Source organism: Passer domesticus, chromosome 5 (genome assembly GCF_036417665.1).
Source record: "Passer domesticus isolate bPasDom1 chromosome 5, bPasDom1.hap1, whole genome shotgun sequence".
Taxonomy (NCBI): Eukaryota; Metazoa; Chordata; class Aves; order Passeriformes; family Passeridae; genus Passer; species Passer domesticus.
Genome location: NC_087478.1, coordinates 49,123,084 through 49,142,388, shown reverse-complemented (window position 1 = coordinate 49,142,388; position 19,305 = coordinate 49,123,084). Strand labels below are relative to the sequence as shown.

Below are 19,305 nucleotides of genomic sequence, written 5' to 3'. Positions count from 1 at the left end.
TTCTCCCATGCTCACGTCACTAAAGCCAAGTATCCTTCATCTCCACTGGGAAGCAGCAAGCCACCTTACCACACATCAGCTTTGAGAGCATCTGAAGGGGCAACCCACCCTGGAGCTGAGGCCATGACTGAGGTCTGCAAAGGAAGGCGTTGTCAAGTCAAAACTATCTATTGCTGCAAAATCAGCTTGAACAAACTCCCTTTGATGGCACTGCAAAATGAAACAGTAAAAACCAAACCAGATGAACATGGGAAAGAAAAGCTGCCAAAAAAGGGAGTCCAAATCCCCAAATGACTGACTCAGTGCAGGAAAAGGGCATATAAAGAGGGAAGTGCAGGCATCTGAAGGAGATCTAAGAAAAGATCAGGCCCACACAAATGACTCTCCATATTCCTCTTCTCCCACTTTCCAGAAGGCCACCAGAAATACCTATGGACCTTCAGAGTGAGACACAGGGAAAGAGCTGGGCCACAGCACTGCCCTGAGATATTTCATCTCCACAGGATACTCCAGGGAGCAGGGCAGTGACTGCTTTGCATTGATGGGACACCTCGTCTCCCTTTCCAGCACTATGCTGGGCACTAAGGGACACCCTGTCCCATATAGGCATCCTGTCCCTTTTCTGGACTGCACCATTGAGCCTCTACTCTTGTTTCTGACCCATGTAGCCACTACTACATAAGCCCTCACTTGAGCACAGTGGATGTTTATTTTGCATTCCCAGCAGTCATGCCAAGCTCTTTGTTCTCTCTGGCTCTCTTTCCCTTCCTTCCAGTTTGTGCCTTTTCCTGCTGTCCTTTTATCCCTCATCACTGGCAACAAGCAGGGGCCAGAACCTGGCTGTGTCTCTTTAACAGCCCTCAAGTTTCTTTGTGCTACTCCCCTCCTGGAGAGCCCCCAGCAGCAAAACAAACACCAGGCTTTAATGGCAGTCAGATTCCTGGACGGAGGATGCTTGATCCAGAGAGGGGAAAAGAGTATTTGAAACTAAATGCCTTCAACGAGACTCACCCCAGACTAATCTTATCATATCCCAGGCTGAATAGCCTCAAACACGTTGCCAACAAACAGACTCAAACAGACTTCCCAAGCTGGGAGATCTGATAAGCACAATGTGAGGACAGGTGGCTGCACTGCCAGGCAAGTTCCCATCTGCAGGCAGATATCTTATCTCTTCTGTCAAGATGGGACACACATCCACACAGCAGGGAAAAGCTAGTGGAGACCTGCTTTCTGGTCCTGAACTTGCACGTAGCACTGCTTACAACACCATCCCTGAGGAACATCTCTATTATTCACTCAGCCTCATTAGGAAAGGGGTGGGAATCTTTCCTGAACATCTCTGTCAGAGACACAGCTTCCCTGAGATCTGGCTCAGGATGAGCCAGATCTGGACTAGCTCTGAACACCGGCAGGAGAAGCACAGCAGTCAGAGGGAAGAAGTCTCATAGCCCACTCTTGAGCCATGCCATGACACCACAGCTTTTAACTCTATCAAATCCCAGCACACACCACCCTCCTGAAATTCAGCCGGAGCACCGCTGCTGGGAACCAGGCTACTCCAGATGCAAAGCTGTCCTGCTCCAGGAGGAGCAGCCTCTGTGGAAAGAGGAGCAGCCTCTGCTAGGAGCATCTCCCCCCCCCCTCCAAGATGAGGGGGCTCAGGCTGCACATCAGGGACAGCAAAAGTGCAACATGGCTGCAGCACGATCCAGAACGTGGACACTGCCTTTGGAAAGCCTGCTGAGCTGAGGGGAACAGTGAGTTGCTTGAATAAAGCCCCTCCACGTGGAGACAAGGCAGAGGGTGGTCAAATGCACCTGCTCCTTCTTCTGGCTGGGGGATGCATCTGTCAGCAGCACATTAAATGGGGATACACGAGGCTCTGCCCCTGTTCTGCCCCCTGACTGAGCTCCCAAACCTGTGTGGCTTGGGGTGGCAGGGGAAATAGGACACAGGTGTGTGTGCATGGGAAGTTCTTGCAGAAGCCTGTGCTCCATGGGCTCCTTGTCCTGCCAGCCTCAAGCAGGAGAGCCAGAGGGGCAAATTCCACGTGTTTGTGAGCCCAGGCCTGTCTGATCCCTGCATCCAGGAGCAGGTCCCTACACTGACCTCATTTGCTTGGGCAACATTTTCTCCTAATACCTCACCCACCCCACATGACAGAAGGTCAAATGATGCATAGCATGGAGTATTGGACACTGAGTCACAACCCACATTTCAGCCATACCCAGCAGACAGAGCATTTCCCAGTTTCAGTCTGGCACACACACCTACATCCCACACACTCACTCACGACCTGTTGCATGACATTCCCCAAACTTCTATGAGGAAAACGCTGGAAAATTAGAGGATAAATATACAGGCTGAAGGTGACTGGACTTCAAAAACCTGCCTTCTGAAGGACCTGGGCTTACAGGGTGTAGCTGTTTCACCCTTGGCCCCGAAAGCCAAGGAGCAGAAGACAACTTCCATCTATGAGTTTAAAAGCATGGCAACAAGGCTCTGTTAGGAACAGTCCCCAGCCCACCCTGTCTCCCAGCCATGCCTGGGCACTGTGACACTGCTCAAAACCAAGGCAGGGGATTGCTAACAACTGCACTGCATAGGCCATCATCCTGAGGCAATGCTCAGGCCCAGCCCTGTGCTTGTTGCACTTACTAAAGCAGATGAAGCCAGAGGGACTAGAAAGGAGCCTATGAAAAGCCAGGTCCACCCTTGGGTAATCTGCGTATGCAGACTCAGCGTCTCCCTCCCCTCCTCTTGGGTCACAGCTTTCTTTTTATCCCTAGCTCCATGTCCACCGTGCCCCAGCAGCGGGATCGCTCTGCCCTGCTGCTCCCCACCATCACCAGCAGCGGGGCAGAAGCTGGCTGCAGTGCCAGGCGGCAGAGACTGAGCAGCCAGGCTGGAGGGAGGGAGGGCACTGCCCGACTGCCTCCTCCCGCTGTTTCACACCCGGACTTTAGCCAGCACTGGAGTTTCCTAGGGAACCTGAGGCAGCTGCAGCCAAAACGAGATTGCTGGCAATGGGGGATTTTCAAGCCTGGGCCAAAACCCATCTATACAAGCTCATCATGCCACGCTTGAGCCAGCTGCAGAGCCGAGTACACGTGCAGTCGGCACTGGGGCACTCTGCAGCCTCCTCCCTGCGCCGTGCTGGAAAAGAGAGGCTGCACACGAGTGCACCTCCGAGCTCCCGGGCGGCTGCCACATTAAACATCCCCAGCAAACGCTTCACTGAGCCACGCTTCGCTGTCGCCGCAATGCGGGGATGTGCTCATCACCCAGGAGCTGGGATTTGCTGCAGCTGGGCTCCTCAATTTGCTTCAGGATGCCTAGCTTCACGTTGCCAATTTCTGCTCAGATCACGCTTGGGTGCCCGTGAAAAATGTCTTTGCAATAGGGTTTTTCTCCTTCTCCCTCCTGCTGTTCTTTAGAGCCAAACTGTATCTCAGCAAAAATCCAGGCCCTTGAACTATTTTTCTCCCCCCAGTACTTGTGCTCTCTAATCATGCCCCTTCCACCTGCCAGCTGCAATTCTGCAAGCAAGGAGTAAAGCAAGAATGGGTGAATCTGTTCATGTTTTCCAGAGCCTCTGCCGAATCCCGAGCACCGAGTGCACAGCACTGGTCATGGATCTGTTCCAGTCTGGAGCTGATCTCATCAGCAGTGCTGTGAATGACTCCATCGAGGCTCCCCCTTGCGGGCCCTCAGTGCTCACTTCAGCCCCATAAATTCCAGCAGCTCACTCTAACCTGGCAGGCCATCCTCTCCTTGTTCAGCTTCCAGCTACAAAACCTACCAGCCCCCAAGCCACAGCTGCAACGAGGGCTTCCGTCCCATCAGTTTTTTATTTCATCTTTGCCTGCTGCAGATACAGTTCCTCAGCAGCAAGAGCATTTCCATGTTCTCAGAACACACCCCAAATACCCCATACTTGTTGGAAAGAAGCTATCAGCATCGGCAAAACCCACTTGAGCCTTCCCCAGGGTGTAAGGAGATGCTTTCACTCCCCAGACTGTACAGAAGGGAACTGCTGTCGGCTCAGTCAAGGAATGAAGACACCCCTTGAGCTGGGAAGCGAGGCTTGAACACGAGGAAACAGGGAGCTGCACAGCTCACCCCTAACTCTGGTATTTGCCTCTCTCACTTGTCTCGCTGAGCCAGTTGCTCTAATGACAGCACCAATGCAGAAAGGAAAATTGGTGTACAGAGGTCAAGGCAATTCCCCAAAGGAAGAAAATCAAATTATACCCCCATGCTAACAACCAGGGAAACTGAGGCAGCAAGATTAGCTGAGTATTTCCCTGAGTCTTGCTTGAAGACATGCTTAATTGCAGAGATCTAGCCAGCAGGTTTTCTGATCCCTTATGCAGCATCCTGTTTCCTCATTCTGCTCCTGTAGCTGCAGAAGGGTTCCTTTGATCACCGGGGACAGGTCTTCCTACAGCTGAAAGGGAAACTGCTGAAAGAAATGGAAGGGAGCAATCCTGGTAGATGACTGCATACAAGAAAGTGCTGCATATGAAAGGGAAGGAGACATTTCCTATGAGATTAAAGGAGCTCAAACCTGCTCTTCCTCTAGAGAAGTATGCAACTCTATACTTGCCTCTCTAATTGCAACCCTCTGCTGGGAAAGGTGCTTGAAAGTATTGCAAAAGGAAGGAGATTAGCCAAGGTCAGGGAATGGCAGGACTGCAAATCCAGAGGACTGTGTCAAGAGGTGCATGGTCCCAGGTGATGTCAGGAGAGCTGCTGCCTGCTTGTTCCAAGAGAAAGTAGCAGAGTGAAAACTGAGTCAACCCCCCAGGAACTGGCTGCTGGAGTAATCCAGAGCAGGAAAACAAACAAACAACACACACACACAGTACCAAACTTAGGAAAGTGAAAGGTCTCTGGCAGAACACCTTGCCAAAGAAAGAGGAATATGATGGGGAAAGGGGAGCTCACGTCCTGGGCCAGAGCTGACAACCCAGGAGGAAGCGCACACAAGCACATCTGAAAAACATCACAGGGGTCACATAAACACGGCAGAGAAACCAAACACACATTGGGACAGAGACAGGTGACAGGGTGGTTCTGGCTGGCAGAAGACGACCTGGCAGGTGGAAAACCCCTTTCCCAGGCAGACCGGCCTCTCCTGGGAGGCCTTTCCTTCCCGATCGAGAAGGAGAATGGAGAGGGCCTGTTTGGGATTCACCTCAAGTGAGCATTAGCTGAGCCCGGGCTGCTCAGGAAGATGCTCCCCTCCCTGCCTGCTGGTGCCCTCTGCGGGCAGTGCTGCGGAGCCTGGCAACCAGGGACTGCATCCTTGTGCCCAAGCTGAGACTGCATCCCTGTGCCCCACCTGGGACTGTGCCCCTGTGCCCAACCTGGGACTGTGCCCCTGTGCCCAACCTGGGACTGCGCCCCTGTGCCCCACCTGGGACTGTGCCCCTGTGCCAAACCTGGGACTGCACCCCTGTGCCCAACCTGGGACTGCACCCCTGTGCCAAACCTGGGACTGCACCCCTGTGCCAAACCTGGGACTGCATCCCTGTGCCCAACCTGGGACTGTGCCCCTGTGCCCCACCTGGGACTGCGCCCCTGTGCCCAGCACAGTCCACACTCTGACCCCACGAGCTGTGCTCATCCAGGCCTCTGGCTTGCACGCTATCGCTTTCCTCCGCAACTGGCTATGAGCTAATTGTAGCTCCAGTACTTTCCATCCGGAGCAGTGTTAATTACAACTTGGAGCGCCTCACTCCGTCCAAACCTAGCTTAAAATTCCAGCTGTCGGTAAAAATAAATCGAGGGGAGAAAGGTTGTTCCTCACACATCATCTAGCCGCTCCTACAGGGAGCAAAGATTCACATTCCGATCTCTTTTTCCATTGGCTGCACTTTGGGTCCCTGCTGTATGGAAAGCAGATGTACCAAAGGGGAGAGAGACTCGTAAATCTGTGCGAAATAAAAGCAAGGTCGCCGCTGACAGGACTGTTATGCACGAGTTCACTCGCCATTGTTTGCAACCAGCCGAGAAGAGGTGCAGCCTTCCATTCATCCCGGACTCGCTAACCACTGGGCGTTGCCTAAGACAGGAAAACAAACACGCCTGAGACTCAGACGGACCGAAACCTGAGCAGAAGGGGGCTGTGTAAAACACCAGCCTGCGAAACCTCTCATTCAGAGGCACCGCTGCGGGGGATGGAGCGGTGCGTGCCTGCTATGCAGATCGGACATGACCTGAGGGCTCCTAGGGATGACTTCAGGATTCTCAGAAAAATCAAAGGAATAGTGACAGGCAGGGCTGACTCATAAGATTAAAATAATCTGCGTAAAACGTGCCTGAACACAGCCAGGGGAAGGATGTTGCAATTTTCTATGAAAAGCACTTTCAAAGGGCTTTGTGATGCAAGGCGGTAACAGTTAAAAAAAGAACTGCATTCGGGCGCCAAAAAGTGCTTTTTAATGGCCAGAAAGCCCTTACCAAAACAATGGCCATCCATCAGGAAAAGCCATTAGGTGTGACAAGAGGGCAGTTCCCGCGTCAGCCGAGGGAGCAGCGCTGTGAATGACTAACGCAGCCGGGGGGCGCGGGGCTCCGAGCGGGCTGCCCGGTGCTCCCACCCCGGGCCCGAACCCCGCCGCCCTCACGGGGCAGGGCCCCTCACGCCGGCGCTGCCCACAGATGTGAAAGGCAGCGAAGCAAACTGCCAAGGCAGCGAGTCGGGGCGGAGCCGTGCTGCTGCTGCCGGGGGCCCTGGAGCACGGAGGGGCCAGGCGCTGCTGGTGCGGGATCCCCGGAGCCGCACGGACAGCGGGCACACACGGACAGCGGGCGCACACGGGCAGTGTTTCCCTGGGGCATCCCCCGCCCGCCCCACACGCCGCTGGGCCAGGCAGAAGGGCCAGGCCGGCCGCTGCCCGGAGATCAGCTGCTATTTAAAGCACAGTGCAGGGGACCGCACTTGCTGCCATTTCTATTTATATATTTATATTTATTACTGGCCGACACCAGACGCCGGCTCCACTCCGGGGCCCAGGCGGGCGCGCACTGCGCAGGCGCGGCGCCCGGCGGGCCCGTGTCCTTTTAAAGGACACGCCGCTGCCGCCCGCCGGAAGTGCCCGTTCTCCGAACCGGAAGTGGCTTCACCTGCCAGTAACAGCGCTTCTTCCGGGAGGGGCCGGCTCGCCCGGTTTCCGCGCGGCCGCTGCTTTCCGGCGCTGCGCCCCGCCCCGCGCTCGCTTGCCCTCTGTGTCCTTCTCCGGGAGGGCCTTCCGCTTCCTCCCGCCTCCTCCCGCCTCCTCCCGCCTCCCTCGCGGTGAGCGGATGGTGGCGCGGGCGCGCGGGCCAGCAGGGGGCGCGCTGGCGGCGGAGCGGCGCTCTGCCCGGCCGACTTCCGGCTCTCGGTGGCCCGAGGCAGCGGGGCTCTCCATGGCGCGGCCGCGCCGGGCCCGGCGGCAGGGCGGCGGCGGCGGCGGAGCGGCGCTGCCCCGCTGAGCAGCCGCGGGCCGCCGCCATGGAGCCCGAGACGCTGGAGGCGCGCATCAGTGAGTGCGGCCGCCGCCAGCTCCCCTGCCGATGGGGCGGGGAGGGGCGCAGGGGTGTGGGGACAGGGCTGGGGTCGCCGTGGTGGCCGTGGCTGCGGGCGCGCCCGGGGGCGGCGGGCGGGACCCCAGGGCCCAGCCGGGGTACGGTGGGTCGGCAGGGAGGAGGGGGCGAGAGTTTGTGCGCAGGGCTGCCGTGGGAAGGGGCGAGTGGACACGAGCGTGCTTCTCCTCCCACGCCGTCCCTTGCTGCTGCACCCGCTGGGGTTGGCAGGGAGGGAGTGGGATCAGTGATGTCCCCCCGCAGAGTGGGAGCCTGTTGGGTTTTTTCCTCACCGTCCCCTCCTCCTGCCCGCAGACAAAGCCACAAACCCCCTGAACAAGGACCTGGACTGGGATGGTATCAATGCGTTCTGTGAGCAGCTCAATAAGGAGCTAGAGGGGTAAGTGCTTTGTCCTTTCCCCAGGCCACAGGCCTGGTTATGGTTTCCCACCCAGCAAAATCCAGTGGGATTGTCCCCAGAGCTGAATAGGCATGGAGGCCCTGAAGGTGGGGGTTGGTGAGGGGTCCACTAATGGAAGGTTCCCTCTGGATTTTGAGCTGTCTTAGTGCCTTATCAGCATCTTCAACTTGCAACATGCTTTTGAACTCTGGATTCCCAGACAGAAGTGCAGAAATACCAGACACTTTGTCAATAACCGGCGAGCTTTTCTTTTCCCCTCGCTCCTTCCAGTCCTCCACTTGCCACCCGGCTTCTTGCCCACAAGATCCAGTCTCCACAGGAATGGGAAGCTATCCAGGCCCTCACGGTAAGGGCATCTGCAGGCTGGTAGAACTAGATGGAGGGGCAGGGCGTGGAGATGCTCCAGCTTGACTGGAGAGGCATGGGAAGCTTTGAATTCCCTCTGAGAAAGCCCTGGAGCACCTGGGCCCTTGGGTGGGAGAGGGACTGAAGGTGGTTCCACCAGTCCAGAGAGGTTACTTGGAAAGGTTTTGTTCCTAGAAGGATCATAGCCTGTTGAAGTTGAATAGGAAGCTTTTTGGCTTTTGTTGTGCTGGCCTTGGCAGTGCTGTGTTAATGGTTGGACTGTATGATCTTGATGGTATTTTCCAACCTAAAGGATTCTTAATGGATTCATGCAGTGGATCCATACTTTGAAACCCTGGTGTTTGTGACCTCTCTAAGGGTAACCCTTTGGATGGGGTGTTCAGCCATCTCTGCAAAAACTGGCCCCAAAGACAGGAATCTTTCTTCCCCGTGGGAGGGTGTGTCACCACCTGTGAGGGAACAGGGGACGTCCCTTTGTGCTCTGTACCTGGTGGGGGGAGCAGGAAGGAGCTGGCTCCTGCTGCTGGCCCCGTGCTGGGACTCACGTGGCCCCTCTCCCAGGTGCTGGAGTCCTGCATGAAGAGCTGTGGCAAACGCTTCCACGACGAGGTGGGCAAGTTCCGCTTCCTCAACGAGCTCATCAAGGTGGTGTCCCCTAAGGTGGGTCTCACAGCAGCTGCTGCCTGGGGCAGGAGGGCTTTGGGAAAAAGTGGTGCCTGAGAAAAAGGCTCAGACATCCACTGGGATGTGGGAGAAATAGGGCAGTGTTAGTAGGAAATCTTGTTTCCCAATGAGTTTTCTGGTGGGGAGTGAGTTTTCACCCCTCTGTTCCAGGCTGATTCTTGTTGTAGGAAGCTGAGGGCCAGCTGCACATGGTGCAGCCAGCACTTGTGAGACTGCTGAGCTCCTGTGTGTGCCTGGAGTCACCTTCCCTGCATCCCTGTTGGGCTCCATGTCTGTGCTGCATGTGCCCAGGAACCTCCCCCAGCTTTGACAGGACCATGTTTCTCTGGGGTGTCCCAGCCTGATTGAGACACTCTTGGAGGGCAAGCCCATGCTTGGCCAGTGGAGTTCTGGCCAGTCCATCTGAAGGACCAAGTCAGTACCTGCTCCTCTGCTGATGCTGCTGTTCCTGCAGCAGAACAAGCTGTGCGGGCTCCCCTGTTTCAGTCAAGGCAGTGAACACCAGCAAGCGTAGAGTTAAGGGAACACAGGCTAAATATGACTAAGGAAAACCTTTGTCTGCCAGTCACAGCTTGTGATCTGTGATGATGAATAGCCCTGGACAGTGACACCAGCATCCCAAAGTTCTCTTGCTTGGCACCCTAGAGTAAGTCCTCTGCCTTAAGCCACTTGTTCCTGGTGGCACGTGCCCTGTTTCTGCCACCAGTGCTCCCATCAGACCCATGTGAAAAGGCTGAAAGATGATTGCATGGCACCTGCTGGGTGCTGGTCTGCTGGGGCTCACCTTGCTCGGGCCCTGCCTCAGAGACCATTACCCACATCCCTCTGCCAGCCCTGCTGTGCCCTCATTCGTAAAGGGCTGCCTGGCTGAGCAGCTTCTTTTCACAGGACCCTTGCCTTCACAAGGTGACAGGAGACCTGCCTGAGCCCCACCTGTCCCTGTGTGTCACTGAGGAGCTGCTGCTGCAGCATTTCTCACACCTCTTGTTTTTCCTGTGATGGAAACCAGGCACAGCATGGGAGTGTTGCAAGGCCCTCATGAGCTTTCCTGCTTGCTTCCTCTTTCCTCCTTGTGCCGTTAGGAACGGTCTCACTTCCCCTGGGAGGGCGAGGAGAGGAACAGGCCAGGCTTGCGACGGCTCAGATCAGCCTCACACCTCCTCTTTTCTCTTCCTCTAGTATCTTGGCAGCCGGACATCAGAAAAAGTGAAGTCCAAGATCCTGGAGCTGATGTACAGCTGGACATTGGGGCTGCCTCATGAGGTGAAGATATCTGAAGCCTACCAGATGCTGAAGAAGCAAGGTGAGAGGCAGTGGTTTGCAAGGGGCAGTGGACAGATGGTTTTGCCCTCCTTCATTTTTGGTCTGGGAAAAATCTGAAACAAGCTCTCTCTTCCCTCTGCCCAGACCCAGGCATCCATCAGTCTGTCTCAGCACCAGGGTCAGGAGTCAGAGCAGGTGCCTTGGGGCTCCTGGCTGAGCAGAGGGAGTTGCTGGGTTGGAGGCCACATCTGCTTGCTCACATGGGAGATGGAGCACTGGAAAGGTCTGGGGCTGAAGGGCTACAAGTACTTTGGCAGTATATGCTGTAATTTTCTGAGAGAGGATATTTATGGGGAATGGAAACACAATCCAGGATCTTGTGTAGCACGAGCTAACCCACACACCCTGAGTCCCAGCTGGATTTGGTGGGCCATTAGGGAAAAAAGACCTGAGTGGCAGTGCCATCCTTGCATGGTTGAATCCTCCTGATCGCTCCTTCTGCTGCAGGGATTGTGAAGTGTGACCCCAAACTTCCTGATGATGCTCCTTTCCCACCGCCTCCTCCTCGGCCCAAGAACATCATCTTTGATGATGAAGAAAAATCCAAGGTAAGGGCTCTGTGCAAGGAGAGGGACAGTGGGCATCATCTTCCTGCTCCAGTACCTTATGTCCCCAGATGTGGGAGAGTCAAGGTCCCTGCTGCACATGTTGTCCTTTAGAAAACGCATTACAGGAATGCTGAGAGCCTGTTCCAAAATCATGACAAAGGAAACATCCAGAGGAGTGGGGCATGTGGGTCTGTTTGACCTTTGGAGCACTTAGCTGCAGGATGGTGCAAAGGGTGAGGCATTGGCCCAAGCAGGTTTGGGGAGGTTTGCTGCTGTGAGCTCTCTAGACTTTGGAGTTATCTGGCCATGAGGTTTAAATCCCAGCCCCAGATGCTGCTGTTGTTATCTCTTCCCCACCCCCAGCACTGCAATCTACTTATTGCCCAACCACTTACAGCCACCTGGACCCATCCTGTGTTGTCTTTCCATGAGAATTGTGTCACCACTCAGGAAAACCTCTGCAGTATCAGTGCTGATACATTTAACCAAGTATTGGGCTCCTCTGGGTCTAGTTCTGCAGCAGGAGTGTGATGCCAGTTTGCTGCAAGGGATATAGTTTGCCTCCATAGGTCAGAGTCTGCAAATGAGGATTTGTGGATGGGCAATGGGACTGTTCACTGTGGAGAGGAAGTGGGAGCTCTCTTTCTTCACCAGCAAAGAGGCATGTGAAGATGTCCGAGTAGGAGTACATTACAATGCCATGGCAATTCTTGCATAAAGCAGGCTCTGTTCCTGTCCCAGTGCTGCTGCACTCCAGACTCTCCATGGTGGGTAATGGGCAGGCCAGAGCGGGTTTTGAATGCAGGGGATTTTCAGGAAAGACCTAGCTTGCATAACCAGAACTACAACAGGAAAAGGAAGGCCAGTTGTACTTCTCTCCCTGTGGCTGGCTTTCTTAATGGTTGGAGTTGTGCACTGCCTCTGCCAGATACAGGTTTGGGATGGGGGCAGCTATTGGCTCTAGTGTTGCAAGAGTGACTCTGGCTGCCATGCCTCAGCTTGGGCTCAGAAGTATCTTCTCTTTTGCAGACGCTGGCTCGCCTCCTGAAAAGTTCCCATCCCGAGGATCTCCGGGCTGCCAACAAGCTCATCAAGGAGATGGTTCAGGAGGTGTGACTGGGGAAGAAGGGAGTTGGGGGGTTGTGGTCTGGGTGGTGATGGCTGGCACCAAAGAAGGACTGGCTTTGTGACCTCATGCAGACATATGGAGCTTCTGCCCAAAATTTGGCTGCAGCAGCTTTGAAAGAGTCCTTGTGTGAGTTCTGCCATCCCCTGGCTCCTTGGAGGAATGGCTCTGGGTGCATTTTGTGGCCCAAGCCCTGCTGCAGCACTAGATCTACAGCAATTCCATCCCTGTCTGCCATGTTCCTGCCCAGAGATGACCTGGAGTTTTCCACTGGAGTGGGAGCTGTTTTGGAGGGCGGTGTTGCTGGGCTTTAGTCCAGGGTGGTTGGCTGGCCTGGCCTTCCTCCTCTCCAAGTGAGTACATCCTTCCCCATGTGCTTCCCCTCCAGGACCAAAAGCGCATGGAGAAGATCTCCAAGAGGGTGAATGCCATTGAGGAGGTGAACAACAACGTGAAGCTGCTGACAGAGATGGTGACAAACTACAGCAAGGGAGAGACAACGGAAAGCAACGAGGACCTAATGAAGGTGAGGAAAGACAATCCCAGAATCCTCCTTGGGCTTAGCAGAAATGGGTGCCCCTTATCCCCTCATCCTCCTGCCTATTTTGCAACCCAGCTGAGCGTCCTGCTGCTGAGGATGCTCGCCTCATCACTGTTTCTCTGCTCCCCCAGGAGCTGTATCAGCGCTGTGAGCGCATGAGGCCCATGCTTTTCCGGCTGGCCAGTGACACAGAAGACAATGATGAAGCTCTAGGTAAACATATCTGACCTTTCTCATTGCTGCTGGGACTGCCCTGGAGGTGTCAGTGTACCCTGGTGCAGCCTGCAGCAGCAATGGTAAAAACGCTCTCTGCAGTGGTTTTGTTTGCAGCAGCTTGGGCCTTGCTTGTGGGAAACAGACAGACCTAGGGTATAAAAGTTACTCTCTTCACTATTTCACACTTATTTTCAGCGGAGATTCTGCAAGCCAATGACAATCTGACCCAGGTGATCAATCTCTACAAGCAGCTTGTACGGGGAGAGGAGATCAATGGGGAGACGGTGGCCAGCCCCCTTCGAGGTGAGGAGACTTGAAGAATGGGGACAGGAAGGTCAAGCAGAGGGACCCTGTTGCTGGTTTCCTGCAGAGTAAGAAAGGACTGAGAGAAGTGGAATGAGGAAACCTGCATTAGAGTGGGGCTGGTGAGATAAGGAAATGGCTTGTGGATGTGACTGGTGCATGAAGAAGGGGAACTGGAAGGGAGAGCAGGGAGTTGTGAGGAAGGATGGGAGCCAGGCCTCACCACATTGCATAAGGACTGGATAACGTTTCAGATTCTTTTCTTTTTGCAGGCAGCACCTCAGCACTTCTAGATCTGTCTGGCCTGGAGCTTCCAGCAACATGCCCTTCCTACCCAGCCCTGCCCGCCCTTTCAGGTGGCTCAGCAGTCCCTGTGCCTGACCAAGCTGGCTCTGTCTCCTTGCTGGATGATGAACTCATGTCTTTAGGTGAGAAATCCAGAGCAAAAGCTCTTCATTCTTTGACTCTGGATAGTTCTTCTTTGGCAGGAACATGAATAAGAGAGAGCTCTGGTAGAAGTGAATAATGAAAGACAAAGAGGTTTCTTCATTTAGTGTGAGGGAGAGGAGGGAAGGACTCTGCTGTGATTCTGAACTTCAGTCCCATGGTGTTTTTCTGGCTAGTCAGAGAGAGCCTCTAGGGATGAGCCCACTGATTTGCTCTGGTTAAACTGACCTGGCAGGTAAATCAAGAGTGATGCAACGGCCATGCCCAGATGGGATCACAAGGGTGGGTCACCCCCAGCTCCTCATGTTTTCTGCTTGCTGTTGAAGTCATGAACTGACAACAGATGCATGGGACTTCCAGAACTGTTCACATGAAATCATGTGAGGTGCCAGTCCTAGAAGGCTCTAGAGTCCTGCTTTGCACAACAAAGTGTCTGTTTCCTAAGTGCCATTGAGTACAACAGCATCAAGTAGACAACATGGTCAGTCAGATTGGTCAGCTCAGTAGTAGTCATTTTTCTGCCGATGGCAGTGAGAACTGAACTATAAATGAAGCTATCTGGACAGAAGAAAGCCACTGTCACCCTCCTGGCTCTCCCCCATGCAAGCATGGGGGCCAGAGATGGAGACCACATTGGTAGTTCTACCCTGCTCCTTCTGTGTCTTACTCAGGCCATGTTTAATGGTGTGGCTGATTTGGTAGGTAAGCTTCATGTTTGCTTATACTCCTGGCAGGCCTGAATGACCCAGCACCACATCCTGTCCAGGCCAGTGACAGCAGTGGCTGGAACAGCTTCCAGGTAATGTGCTGGGAGCTAGGGCAGAGGGTGGGGAGGGTGCTAAAAGCAACAAAAGTAGGTAGGGGAACGTGCCACATCTGATGGTTGGTGCTGATAGGCAGCCCTGCTTTGGGGCTCTCCTGTGTGCTCTTTTCACAGTCATCAGACAGCAATGAGCTCAGTATCACCCCTATCATGGCAACACCACCAGTCAAAGCAGATGCAGGTGCATCCTCCCCAAAACCATCTCCTAGCAGCAGTGGCCTGGATGACCTGGACCTCCTGGGCAAGACACTGCTGCAGCAGTCTTTGCCTCCAGAATCTCAACAAGTGCGATGGTAAGCCCTCGGTAGTGCAGTCTCACATCCCTTGGCATTGTTTCCATTTCTGGGGTGCTGGACATCATCTCAGTGCCCTGTTCCACTCCTTGCTCTCTCTCCCCACTGCAGGGAGAAGCAGCAACCACCCCCTCGGCTCACCCTGAGGGATCTGCAGAACAGGAGCAGCTCTGGCACCACAGCCCACAATCCCAGTGCTCCGCCTGTGCTCCAGAGTATTTCCCCTAACCCCACGCTGCCTCTGACCTCAGAGCTGCCTGTCCCTGCTACGCTTCCAAAAGCTGCCACCACACCAGCAGGAAGTGCTGCAGTGCCACCACGGCCTCCTGCCACTGTGCTGCCCCAGGAGATCTCGCTGGCCAACATCACTGTGCCTCTGGAGTCAATCAAACCCAGTGAGCTGGGGGAAAAGAGGGGGGGCAGGTGTGGGGGGGTTAAACCCTGCACACATGGAAGGGAAAAATGTGAAGAAACTTCTTGCTTGTTGGATTTTGTGGAGGCTGAAGAGGAATGGTGTCTCTGTCACTTTTATGGAGTTAGGGTGATGGGGAAAGGTGCTGTCAGGCCAGTTCCCTCCTGGCTGACTGCTGCGTGTCCCTGCCTTTCCCACAGGCAGCATTCTCCCTGTGACAGTGTATGATCAGCATGGCTTCCGTGTCCTCTTCCACTTTGCTAAGGATGCCCTGCCCGAGAGGCCTGATGTGCTTGTGGTGGTGATTTCTATGCTCAGCACGGCCCCGCAGCCCATCCGCAATATTGTCTTTCAGTCTGCCGTCCCCAAGGTAAGAAGCTGCTGGGGCCAAGGTCCCAAACTGGGCCAAGGCATGATTCTACTTCTGCAGGAAAAGCAGGGTGGATGGAGAGAGCTCTGTGAGCATGGGCGCAAATTGTGTTACCTTCAGATTAGCACAGTTTTTCTCTTTGACTAGGCAGCGGAAGCTTCCCAAGTGCAGGAGCAGGGCTTCTGGCTGCCAAGTCACTCTCAGGAATGTGATCACTCTCTTCTCTCACTCTCTCCCTAGATAATGAAGGTGAAGCTACAGCCTCCCTCAGGCACTGAGCTGCCAGCGTTCAATCCCATCGTCCACCCCAGTGCCATCACCCAAGTCCTGCTGCTCGCTAACCCACAGAAGGTGACAGCACAAACAGGGGCTGGTCTTGGTGCTTAGGCAAAGCCTCACTCCCCTATCCCCGCTCCCTCTACTCAGCAGTATCTGAGATGTGAATGGTTTGTGCCTCATGCCTTTCTTCCCCTTCTTCTGACTGCTTATCCTTTTTCTCCCATCTCCAGGAGAAAGTGAGGCTACGGTACAAACTGACCTTCACCATGGGAGAGCAAATCTACAATGAAATTGGGGACGTGGACCAGTTTCCCCCTCCAGAATCCTGGGGAAACCTCTAGGGCCACATGTTGCAGGCACTACACTGAAGATTCCTTGGGAAGCCAACCCTGTGGGGCTGGAGCAGCCAGAGGAAATGGGAGGGTGGGTGGGAGCTGGTGCTCACGCTCTATTCTCCAGATGGCCGGGCAAGGGCCAGAGGGAGCATGCCTCAAGGAGGAGAGCAGAGATGCCAGGAGATGTTAATCTCACAGGACTAGAAGTGGAGTGGAAAGCTTCATGTGTGTGAACAGTTGCCTTCCCTGCTCTTCTGAGGATGACGCTCCCTCCCCAGTCTGTCCAGCTTCTCTTCTAACCCTGCTTTCCTGCTTTAGGTGCATAGGGGAACAAGGATAGGGAGCTATAACAATCTCAGCCCAGGGCAAAGCCTAGCAAAGGAAGATCCTTTTCCTTGTCTGCCCCCTCCATACTTCTCAGCCCTTCAGCTACTTCGTGCTCTATGGTGCTCTCTCTTGTCCCCCTTGCCCCCTCCTTAGAGCTGGGCCCCAGTGATTCCATCTGGTGGGATCACACTGGAGCTGATGAGGAACAGGGCTGAGCAGAGCCTAGGTATCTCTCCAGCACCAGAGAGCAGACAGCTGTCTTTGCTTTGGAGGAGGTGGGGGTGGTCAGGGCGAGTGATCATCACATATCTCTGTCCTAGCTGCTCACAGAGCTGTTGGTGAGAGGTGGGGCCTCGGGCTGGAAAGAGCTTGCTCTGTGCCTTCCCAGCCTCTTCAACTGGCTTTCTGAACCCCTGCAGCAGGGAAGCCTACACCATTCCCACAGGCTTTATCTATCATAGCAGGCTTTGGGAACGGTGGCCAGAGAGGGGTGTGCTGTGGGGTTTCAGTCTGCCTGCAGCCTCCTGGCAGATGGGGAGAGGAAGCAGCAGTGAGACTTCCTTTCCCTGGCTGGGCTGCAGAGCTCGGTGGGGCAGGGGGGTTTTCTCAGCTCTTCAGCGTCCTCTCGCACAGGGGTGAGTGATGGGCTGGGAGCTGGGCGAGATGGGAGCCCAGCTCATCACCACCAAGCTCTGCACTGGGGCGCGGGGGGGTTCAGCTGTGCCTTGTGCACCTTTGCTGCAGCTGAGGGCAGGCCTGGCTCCCTGTGGCGGGGAGGGGGCTCGCCCCGGCTGCCTGATCACTGTGACATAAGAGCTGGGATCTGCAGGCATAGAGGAGACCGAGGGTAGCACATCCCAAGCAATCCCCCATCCCATGGGACTTAAAACCATGGAAGCTGCTTCCCATCCCTAAGCTGGTTTGGAGAGGGCCTGATCATAAAAAGCAGAGGGAAGCTGTGCTCTGCATTGGTTTGCCAGAGGTAGGAGGAAGCATGTGTGAGATGGAGACGAGCAGGGTGCCTCACACTCCTGGCTCAGGGCAGCGAAGGTGGTGAGTCTCAGAGCTGGGCACAGCGGGCAGTAAAGGGGAGGGGGAAGCAAGGTCTTTATGCTGGGATTCTGCTGTCTTACTTCCCTTTCCCATCTCTTCAGGGTTTTGTATGGGTTTTTTCTTTGCAGATCTTGTTTGGTTCTTGAATAGACTTGTATATATTTTCAGTGCAAAATTCTGTAAATGGAAGAAAACAAACAAACATTTAAAACGAGACGCCCGGCGCGAAGAATCTGCTGTATTTATGGGAAATAAAGAGTTCTTTCCGGATCTTGCTCCTCTGTCGTTTGACCCAAGGCCCTTACCTTCCTGGACCCCTGAGGAGCTTTTCTGCACCCTGCCCAGCTCAAGTCCTGCCCCTTCAGTCCCGTAGTTCATCCCGCAGTCACTCAGGCCCTTGCCACGATGATTTCCCTGCTCCCATGAGCAGGGAGCAGGGATGGTGGAATTCCCCTGGCAGTTCTCAATTCCTTTTTTGAGAGCAGTCACTTCCAGGCTGTGAACTGGGTGCTGCCCACTTCCCTCCTGCCCCATGGAGAGGCAGTGGGCAGGAATCTGTGCCTGACAGCCCACGGGGAAAAAGGGCTTGAGCTGTCTCCCATGCCCCACATGACTGCAGCTTCACCACTGCTGGCAGCAGCACGTGGAAGCGGCTCCATGAGGCAGTTTTATTTCAGGAGTACAAAGGGGGATCTCCTCTGGCTGGGAGCAGCTCTGATACAGGATATAAGGAACGGTCTAGACACCCCTTGATGGATCTGGGATTTGCTGCATCTTTGCAACAGGGGCTTGAAGCACCTGCCTGTTAGGAGCGCCCAGGGCTTGATGGTGGGGGATCAGATGTGCTCTGGCACAGCTTGAGAACAGCCTGGTGTTTTGGGCAGGGGGACAGTGGTGCTCTGTCACCCCATAACCACTTGAAAACAGCTGCCAGCACTGCTTTGCAGTAACTGCAGACTTGACCCTTGCCAAGAAGCACAACCTAGCAGCCCTCAAATTTTTGCTCCTCCAGGTTCAGGGCACAGATAGAGTGCCCCTTCTGCCTCATTTTCCTTTGCTGCTTGCCTCTTCTGCCCACGAGCTGACCGCTTCTCTTTTTGGTTTGGTTTGCTGCTTCCTTTGCCAGCCATGTAACCCAGCCAACAGCAACCTCTGCCCTCTCTCAGTGCAGGTGAAAAGTCCTATCTGCAGGTAGCCACAAATAACGTGAGATACACATCTCATAGAGTCAACACCAAAAGTCGTGGTGGTGCGAAGTGGATGTTTTTCGACAAAAAGAGAAAAAAAAAAAAAAAAGGATATGAGCTCTGGTGCAGCTCTGCAGAGAGCAGGCAACAGCTGAGCCTGAGAACCGGGAGTTTGCGGTCCCGTGCAACTGCGGGCCCTGCTCGGAGGAGCTGCTCCGGGGGGGAGGGACCTCCCGAAGGCGCAAGGCAGCAGCCTTGGCCGCAGCTTTGCGGTGGCTCCGGGGAGCCTCAGCGACGGCAGGGAGGGAAAGCAGCCCCAGGGGTGCAGGGGTGGCTTTGCTGCTTGTGCTTCGCCGCGTTTGTCACAACAAGGCGGCATGTCGCAGGGGAAGAGGGTGGAGCTGTGCCCGTGAGCACGGAGCGGTGCTGAGGAGTGTGGCAGAGCGGGTGACCAGGTGGGGCAGGGTGTACATCGGCCCCTACGAGCTGCACGGGCAGCTGAGCTGGCACAGCTGGTGGTGGGCACGGGAAGGAAGGAAGGGGAACCACCCCAGCTGAGACAGCGCAAGAAAGAGCGTGGGCCCTTCGCTCGGGCTCGGCATGGCATGTGCTTGTCCTGCCTTGTTATGTGTGTGCTGTAATAAAATTTCCCCTTTGAGGCTGGGCTGAAGTTATT

General features: G+C 54.9%; 1 protein-coding gene across 1 annotated transcript; it reads left to right on the top strand.

Moving 5' to 3' along the window:
* Positions 1-7,370: 7,370 nt before the first annotated feature.
* On the top strand, positions 7,371-16,171 carry GGA1 (golgi associated, gamma adaptin ear containing, ARF binding protein 1). Its single transcript, XM_064420293.1, has 17 exons — positions 7,371-7,535; positions 7,891-7,975; positions 8,267-8,342; positions 8,924-9,022; positions 10,226-10,349; positions 10,817-10,917; positions 11,947-12,027; positions 12,432-12,569; positions 12,716-12,797; positions 12,996-13,103; positions 13,376-13,531; positions 14,285-14,349; positions 14,488-14,666; positions 14,778-15,061; positions 15,279-15,448; positions 15,689-15,799; positions 15,958-16,171. The coding sequence occupies exons 1-17, from the start codon at positions 7,505-7,507 to the stop codon at positions 16,066-16,068; spliced, it is 2,001 nt and encodes a 666-aa protein (XP_064276363.1). The 5' UTR covers positions 7,371-7,504; the 3' UTR covers positions 16,069-16,171.
* The last annotated feature ends 3,134 nt before the right edge of the window (positions 16,172-19,305 follow it).